Source organism: Nicotiana attenuata, chromosome 12, assembly GCF_001879085.1.
Source record: "Nicotiana attenuata strain UT chromosome 12, NIATTr2, whole genome shotgun sequence".
Taxonomy (NCBI): Eukaryota; Viridiplantae; Streptophyta; class Magnoliopsida; order Solanales; family Solanaceae; genus Nicotiana; species Nicotiana attenuata.
The window spans coordinates 25,532,780-25,541,462 of record NC_032000.1 but is presented as its reverse complement, the minus strand read 5'-3'; the positions used below and the strand labels follow the sequence as shown (position 1 = coordinate 25,541,462).

The window sequence follows — 8,683 nt, the reverse complement described above, 5'->3', positions numbered from 1 at the left end:
TTATTAATAATTTAAAGAAGCGTTTAGAAGAATCAAAAGGAAATTGGCCAGAAGTGCTACCTGGTGTTTTATGGGCATATCGCACAACAACAAAAACAAGTACAGGAGAACCACCATTTTCATTGGTTTATGGAGCAGAAGCTTCAATTCCTGTTGAGATAGGAGAGCCAAGCACAAGGTTTATGCAGGCAACAGAAGAGTCTAATGACGAGGAAATACGTGTAAATCTTGATTTACTTGAAGGAAGGAGAGAAGCAGCACTAATAAGAATGGCAGCACAGAAGCAGGTCATAGAACGATACTATAACCGGAAAGCACGCCTTAGATTCTTCAAAATTGGGGACTTCGTGCTTAATAAGGTTTAATCTACGAAGGCAGCTAACACAGGAAAATTAAGTCCAACATGGGAAGGACCCTATAGAATTCATGATATTGCAGGTAAAGGAGCATATGAATTGGAAACAATGGATGGCAAAATATTATCTTCACATTGGAATGCTGTTCATTTGAAGAGATACTACTTCTAACAAATACCCACAGTCAGGTATAATTGTTTCAAAATTCTATTTTTGAATTGTTAAAATTTTACTAACGATTTTAGATGATAGGCAAAAAGCTAGCCCGTACTAAATGATGAGTCACGACCTGCAAGGCACGTGGAAAACATTAAACTTCCCGGCCTAGGGTTACAAATATTCTGATAGAAATACAAACGGGTTAAGCAGTCTTCATCTATAATCGCACCTCCGAGTCCCGTGTGTTTTTCTTTTTTCAGGGAAAAGACCAAATGAGAGGAATAATCAAGTGCTCGAGGCTTCATACTTCAACACTCAAACACTTGGGAGACTACATAATATACACAGGCATGTGTATAAAGGCAAAGAAGATTGAGAAAAATCAAAGATTAAGCCTGAAAAGTTCACTCATTGAATAAGACAAGTGCAGAAGTCACGAGCTAAGGCCAAAGAAAACCTTATTATAGTTAGGGTAAAGGCTATGTACTGAAACGGGTTATAAATAAAAACCACGTGTTTATTTTTTTCTTAAATTTGTTACAAGAAAAACAATTACGAGAAAGTTATAGATGTAATTCAAATACATGTAAATTGATTATTCAAAACTAGACAAGGTTCAAATAAAAACTTGTCAAAGTTATTTCAAAGAAATATATATATTCCTATTTCTTTTATCGTATGTTAACACCATTATGAAGTTGAGACGTCTTCTTCATTAAGTGTCGAATATAAAAGGGTCCTCTTTTACAAAATTCATGTTTAATTTAGTTATTCATGAAGACAATAAAAGCATTTTCTAAGAATAAAAATGCAGATTATTCTATAAGTCATTAGAAATAAAGGCAAGAATAAATTAAATAGAAGTTCACGATAACAACGAGAAAACTTCTAAAATATTAAAAAGCTTAAGACTAAGTAAGAACTTAGTCATAGGAACTGCAAATTGTATATACATACTGCCCCATAAAAGGTCTGGGGACTTAGGTTTTCAAAAGCAAACCCTCAAATGAAACCAAGGGTTTTAAACATAACCTTCCAAAAAGGTACCTGAAAAAAAAAAAGAAGAGAGAATTCAAACAACTTAAACTTATCACTAAGAAGATGAGGGAACTGAAAAAGGTGCATCAACAGCAACGGGATCAGCTTGGCTTGCAGCAACAGGCTCGACTGTGCTTGAAAGAGTTGGGATACCCGTATCAACTTCAACATTCACGGAAGCTTCGGCCGCGGAGAAGGAAAATCTTGAGTTTGCTGAGCTTTATCAATAGTTTCAATGATCTTAGCCAACTCAGACTCTAAGTTGAAATTTTCTTGGCCAGCTACAATTAGGGTATCACGGCGTGAATTCAAAAACGCCCAACTTACTTCCATAGCAGACTTATCCTCAAGGATCTCGTAATCCCTTTCCCAGTCAGCAATCTCGCTCTTCAACTTCTCATTTTCAGCTAAGGCAGATGTGTAGGAGGCTTGAAGAGAGGCATGGGAGTTTTCCAAAGCACAAACCTTATCAGAAGAAACTCGAAGGTCTTCTTGTGCTTGTGTCAAATTCTGCACGAGCTCCCCGGCGTAAGCTTCTTTTTCACTTAAGAGAGCCTTTAACTCTCTGTTATCTTCACTAGCCTTGGATAGCTGCTCTGAGAAGGAAGTTTCAAGACAAGCTCTTTCTTTATCTGCTTGACTCAAAGAAGCCTTTACAATCCCCAATTCCGAAGTCAAGGCCCGTACCTGCTGCTCCAAGGTACTCTTACTCTCTTCCAAATATTCCATATCAATTTGCAAGCTTTCGTACTATTCCTTCCAATTGAATGCCTCTAGCTGATAATCGCGTGCAATCTGCTCTGAGGAGGTAACTTTTTTCATCATCTCTGTGCCGATAAGATTGGCCTAAAAAAAAAAGAAGGGAAATAAGAATCCCAAAGATAGAAAAACCATAAATTAAAGAAAAAAGAGAGAGAAGATGAATACCTTCAAAGTGGCATGCACAATATCATTTATCAACGTCAATGAACTGTGGCTTTGAAGTTTGGCTTTTTCGATTGGGCCAATTAAAGGCTCTAACCATGCATCCGCTTTACCTGATTTCCTCAAGAGACTGCTCTCAGCAGGAACTTTAATGACTACCATCCTCATAGCAGCGCTCCTACTTGAAGAGCCAACTTCAATATGATGAATGATTGGAGGAGGAATTGTCGAAGGAGGGATAGTAGAAGAAGTGAAAACAGTTTGAGAAGGAACAGGAATAGCTGAGGTTGGCAGGGAAGGAGTCACAGACACGGGAGTTGAAAAAGAAGCTAAGGGTGTTTCATTTAAAACAGGCCTTAAACCTTCACTGCCAAACCCGCTAATAAAAAGCTATTCAACGGACTCATGAGTATTTATGGGAGCAGCATTATCATCAGATATGGGAATCACCACCGGGGCCTCCGCAGGCTCGGTAAAAGGAATAGAACGGCGGGGGGATGCTTCAGCTTCATCATCAGAAATGATGCGTCTTCGAGCTCGAGGCCTTCTCACCAAAGAGCCCCCGTCTTCCTCTTCTTCAGAATCTTCTTCTTCAGCAGCTTTTCTCTTTGATGAAGAACCTAAGACTATTTCTTGAGCCCTCTCTAAAGAGATACGGGTTCCTGAAGAGATGCGGGAAGCCGCAACCGCCTCGGCAGTAGCTCTCCGAATAGCAAATCCTGATAAAAAGAAGGATTGAAATTAGTGTAAAAAAAACATTATACGAAAAATTAAATAATACAAAAACTCTTACCATGAGTTTTTACTTTCCAGCCAAATCGGTTAGAAAGTGTCTTCCAAGACCTACCATCCATTGGTGCGGTCTTTAGTAACTTGTCTACCCAATCACGGAAATTGGGAACACTTTCCACAACTCCCATGGTTGCTAAAGGGGGGGGGGGGGGGCAAAATTAAAAAAGTTGACAAACTTGAAGAAAAAAGGCACGAGAAAGTTAAAGACTTACGTGCAAAATTTCACTTCTCAGGGAAGGGAACATTATCTTCACCCACTAAACCAATAGTGGGGCAGCAACAAACCTGGCATACCAGCCACGGTCTTTGTCATCCTCAGGGCTCACCAAAACTCTCTTACTCCTGGCTACTAGTGTGAAAACACCATTGCGGAAAAGCCTAGGGGAATAAAGGTGAATCAAATAAGGAAAAGTAAAGGGAACACCAGCTGTGTTGGTCGAGTGCCTCAAACAGGCAACAACCCTCCATATGATTGGACCAATTTGACCCAAACAGACATCAAAGAAGCGACAAAACTCAAGAATGACCGGGTCAATAGCTGGTTTAAACCCTAAGGTGAAAGGGTATGTATAAACAAAAGAAACCCGGTTAAATAAGAGGTAATTCTTTGATTTGGATTAGGGATGATAATAGAAAATCACTACTCCAATGGCAGTCTACACGAACTACAGGAATCAAAACTTCTGTAATTTGAGGGGGATAGGTATCAGCACGATCTAAACCAGAGACTTGATTCCTAAGAGATTCTCCGTCATGATAAAAAGATAGTTCCGTAGGAACTATCTCCTCCACTGTAGGCTCACGAAGAGGTTCAGAAGGTTCTTTACCTCTTGAAGAAGATCTTTGTGAAAGTGAACCCCTAGTTCTAGAAGAAGGGCCAAAACTAGATGAAGGGACAGAAGAACCACCACAAACAGACCATAAATTACGAAGTCTACCTCCCCTTCTGCTCCTAACCGGGGCATTAGGGAAGGTATCAACTATGGGAACTCTCCTAGGGGTAGGGTTTGATGAAGACATAGTAAAGAAGGAGCAAACAAAGATTTGAGAAATTGAATATTCAATAAACTTTATGTGGTAAAGACAAAGAAGGAAGTTATATTTATATTGATAAGCAACCGTCAAGGGAAAAAGTGCAATGATGGAAGGACCATAATATTGATAACTGACGTTTCGTAAGCAGGGAAGTCGTAAACAAAGCCTAAAATAGTGCTGCAAAACTGCAGAACTAATAAGAAGGTGACACGTGTGAAACGCATTAAATGGAAGTGACAATTGAAGCGTCGATTCTGTCTAGCATTAATGGTGACAAAAATTCTCGTTTTAATGAGATCCACTTCCCAAATATTCAATTGATGAATAAATGGCAAGTGGGGGGACTATCTGTATTGGAAAAATTGAGTTTACATATTAAAGAGGTATGAAGATGACGTGTCGTGACACATAGACTGGTCAAAGAATTACAACTGGCAAGGAGGCACGAGTTGCAATAGATACGAGCAGAAAGCAAAAGAAGAGGCACGAGCGGTTATTCAAGAAGAGGCAACGCTCGTACCTGTTCAAGTCATTTAAGCCCACGAGTCAAAGAGAATGAATCTGACAGCACACGAGAGTCCAGATACAGTATTTGATGAGTCTTAAATACCAAAAACGTTAGAGAATTTGTATTAAATATAATGATTATGTAACGTAGCATTTAATGTCTCTAATGTCTTTAATTGCCCATAATAGCTTTATTATGACATAGGCAAAACGCATATCTCCAAGGTACCTATAAAAAGGAGATAACTGATCAATTGTAGGGACACGAAACACTATCTGAATATACTTTGGTTTACTTGTTTTTCTATTGATATTCTTGTTATCCAAATTGCTTTCTTTTATACATTCTTTCGATTATCAGTAACCCGTGTTCTTCTAAATTATAAGCTTTAATCGAAATACCATTTTTTTGGTTAAACAGTAGGAATACTATTAGCATGAAGGGTAATTAGCAAACTATGAACATATTTGGTAATATAGTTTCATATATGGTATAGGAACGAAAATTTCTCTTTCAAAATTTTCACTCAAATCACTCACAAAAATACAAAAAAAGCCCAAAATTATATTCATGTCCAAACACTACTTTAATTTTCAAATACCATTTTCACTTGAAAAAAATTCACTTTTTTCCGGAATTTTACAATTCTTATGTCCAAACGTGCACTTATTATTTTACGTTCATCGCTATGCCGAATAATCATCAACCAAACATAATTCGTAAATTCTAAAAAATTTATGCTCGTAAGAGAATATACAAATTCCCTAGTTTAACATAAGTGACCACCAGCCATTTATGTGACAGCGCTATTACAAGATCAATTGAAAATCACAAATTGGTCAATAATATAAATCTGTGTATAATGTACTCCATAATCTTGAATCCTTCCCTGGGACGAAGTTCTACAATCCTCATTTGGGCCCCTTCTAGTATTGCATATTGTAGCCAGTTTTCAATATGCAAACTGGGTTTGGGTTTGTTGTTGTTATTGTTGAAGCCAGTTTTCAATCTCAATTGTCAAAAACACATTAAGCTAGCGTTTGGCCATAGATCCCAAATTTATTTTGAAAAATCTGATTTGGGTGAAGTTTGGTTTGAAGGTGAAAATGTGTTTGGACATACGTTTTCAAAACATATTTTCCAACTTTATTTTGGAAAAACATGTATATAATTCCCAAGTTTTGGGATTTTGGCCACAGCTGATTTTGGGATTTGAAATTTGGGACTTGAAATTTGGCCAAAATATGAGCAAAATTTATAGTCAAACATGAGTTTTGAAAATAAATCCCAAATTTATTTTGGGAAAATTCATGGCCAAACAGGGCCTAAGAAGAAGAAAAACGACAGATTCCCCCACCGGCCCAAAAACCTAATAAGGAGGGTAAAAGCGTATTTTCAAAATCTTTTGCTTCTCTATTTTCTTTGTTCAAAATTAAATAAATCCCCTAAGGATGTTCTTTTTGGCTTTTGACCTATTTTTGGAAGCTACTTAGTGCTACCAAGTACCATCATCCCATTTAATTACTCCAGTTTTTTTTTTGGCTTTTTCCACCATCTGGCCATCTGACAAAATTAACAAATTAGCTTCTGCTACTAGAATAATAAGGTAACGTAAAAAAAAAAATATCATTTCCTCTTCAATTCAATTCCAGCAAATAGGTCTATTTTCTAACAGATTTTATCATTTTCTCTCTTTCTTGAGCATTTTTGGGTATTGGGTTTCTCTCTCTATTTCTTGTACTCCTCAAATATATTAGCTGGCTTTGTCTTTGTGCCATCAGCACTACTATATGCTTTTCTTCAACAAATGAAATAAGGTATGAGCAAAATACTGTCTTTTTAGTACCTATGTTCAAGTGCCAAAAAAGAAAAAGATGTCATCATCTTCATCTGGAAATAAAATTAGCCCATCTGTTCTTTTTATAATAGTAATATTAGCTATCATATTCTTTATTTCTGGTATTTTACATTTGTTAGTTAGGTATTTAATGAAACATAGGTTCTCTTCAGAATCTACTAGAGACCCTGAAATGTCTGATTCTGGTTCCTATCAAAGGCAATTACAACAGCTTTTTAATCTACATGATTCAGGTTTAGATCAGTCCTTTATTGATGCACTCCCTGTGTTTTTATATAAAGATATAATGGGTTTAAAAGAACCATTTGATTGTGCTGTTTGTCTTTGTGAATTCTCAGAACAAGATAAGTTAAGGCTGCTCCCTTTATGTGGTCATGCTTTTCATATAAGTTGTATAGATACATGGCTTTTGTCAAATTCAAGTTGTCCACTTTGTAGAGGGAGCCTTTTTACACCTGGTTTTTGTATTGAAAATCCAATCTTTTACTTTCTTGATGATACAACAAGAGATGAAAATGGAAGTGTTGTTGGTGTTGGTGTTTCTCCTGGTCCAAAATTACATGAGGATATTGATAGTAGAATTAATTCAAGAAGGGTGTTTTCTGTTAGACTTGGAAAATTCAAGAATACAAATAATGGTATTCTTGAAATTGGGAAAAGGGAAATGGGAGAGACTAGTAATAGTAATTTGGATTCAAGAAGGTGTTTTTCAATGGGATCTTTTCAGTATGTGGTGGCTGATTCAGAATTGCAAGTTGCATTGTGTCCCAATAGTGCTAAAAATCATGGTGTAGATGGTGGTGGTCATCAACTGAGGGGAAATGTGAAAGGGAAAAGTGGACAAAATGGAAATTCTGCAAATGATGGGGACAATAATGGGAAAAGGTTAAATCTTGGAAATAGAGGGGAGAGTTTTTCTGTTTCCAAGATCTGGCTTTGGTCCAAGAAGGATAAATTTCATAATTCAAGTTTGCCATGGACTGATCATCATAGAGCTCAACCTGTTTGAAGATAGTATAAGAGGGTAGCCGTCGACTAAGCTTCCGCAATGCGCGGGTCAGGGAAAGGCCGGACTGCATTGTGCCTGATGTACGCCCAAAATTCATACAAGAGGCTCTTTCCGCATCTTGAACCCGTGACCTCCTGGTCAACTTACGGCAACTTTTAGTGTGTCGCCAAGGCTCCCCTTCTATTTGAAGATAGTATACAATCTTTTTCTTTTTTCCTTTCTTCAATTGCCTTGTAGTTTGGTTAATTAAAATTTATTTGATTATTCAGTTGTCATAAGTTCTTTTGCTTTTCTCTTTTTTCACTTTTCTGCTTTTATGCTTTGAATGATGCTTCTTTCCAATTTCCACTTTTGTGGAAGAAGGATAACATGTTCCACTTTTATCTTTTTTCTATTAGAATCCCATAAAATTCACCCAAGATTTGAGAAAGTTCTTTTTCCTGCTAACTTGTGGTTTGAAAATATTATCTCTAAGACTTCTTATGCTTCAAGGGACCACTTGGGGTTGCTGAAAAGTTTAAATATTTGATTATTATAATTCCTGCAGTGACATTTTTCAAACTCATTTAAATGCTGCAATCTCAAGAAAAAATAAACCTAGATCAACTCTTGGGACTCTTCCTTCCTATTTTAATAATCCTGTTTGTGTCTCCCAAAAGATTCTCCACATTTCAAATCCAATTGCCCCTATTATCCTTTTTTGTCTCATTTGAAGCTCTATGGTCTTTGAATAATGCCACAAGGACAACAAATTGCTGATTAAATCTGACCCTTAGGCTACTAAATTCTACTTCATTTAACCTATGGCTGAAAATGTGAAGAGCATATACTCTATTAATGTCAAGCTCCTTCTACTTAAACATGGTTGAAGTGTAGGATTCTTGATCTATAACAATTTCTTACACCCACTAGTAATCAAGATTGGTGTACACTTACCTCTTGTTTTCTTTTTTAATTAATTCATCACCCTACCTCGAGAGCTCAGTAATATTCTCACTTATTAT

At 36.8% G+C, this 8,683-nt stretch overlaps 1 protein-coding gene across 1 annotated transcript; it reads left to right on the top strand.

Moving 5' to 3' along the window:
- On the top strand, positions 6,267-7,982 carry LOC109235467 (RING-H2 finger protein ATL47). The gene has a single exon (XM_019401585.1). The coding sequence runs from the start codon at positions 6,687-6,689 to the stop codon at positions 7,677-7,679; it is 993 nt and encodes a 330-aa protein (XP_019257130.1). The 5' UTR covers positions 6,267-6,686; the 3' UTR covers positions 7,680-7,982.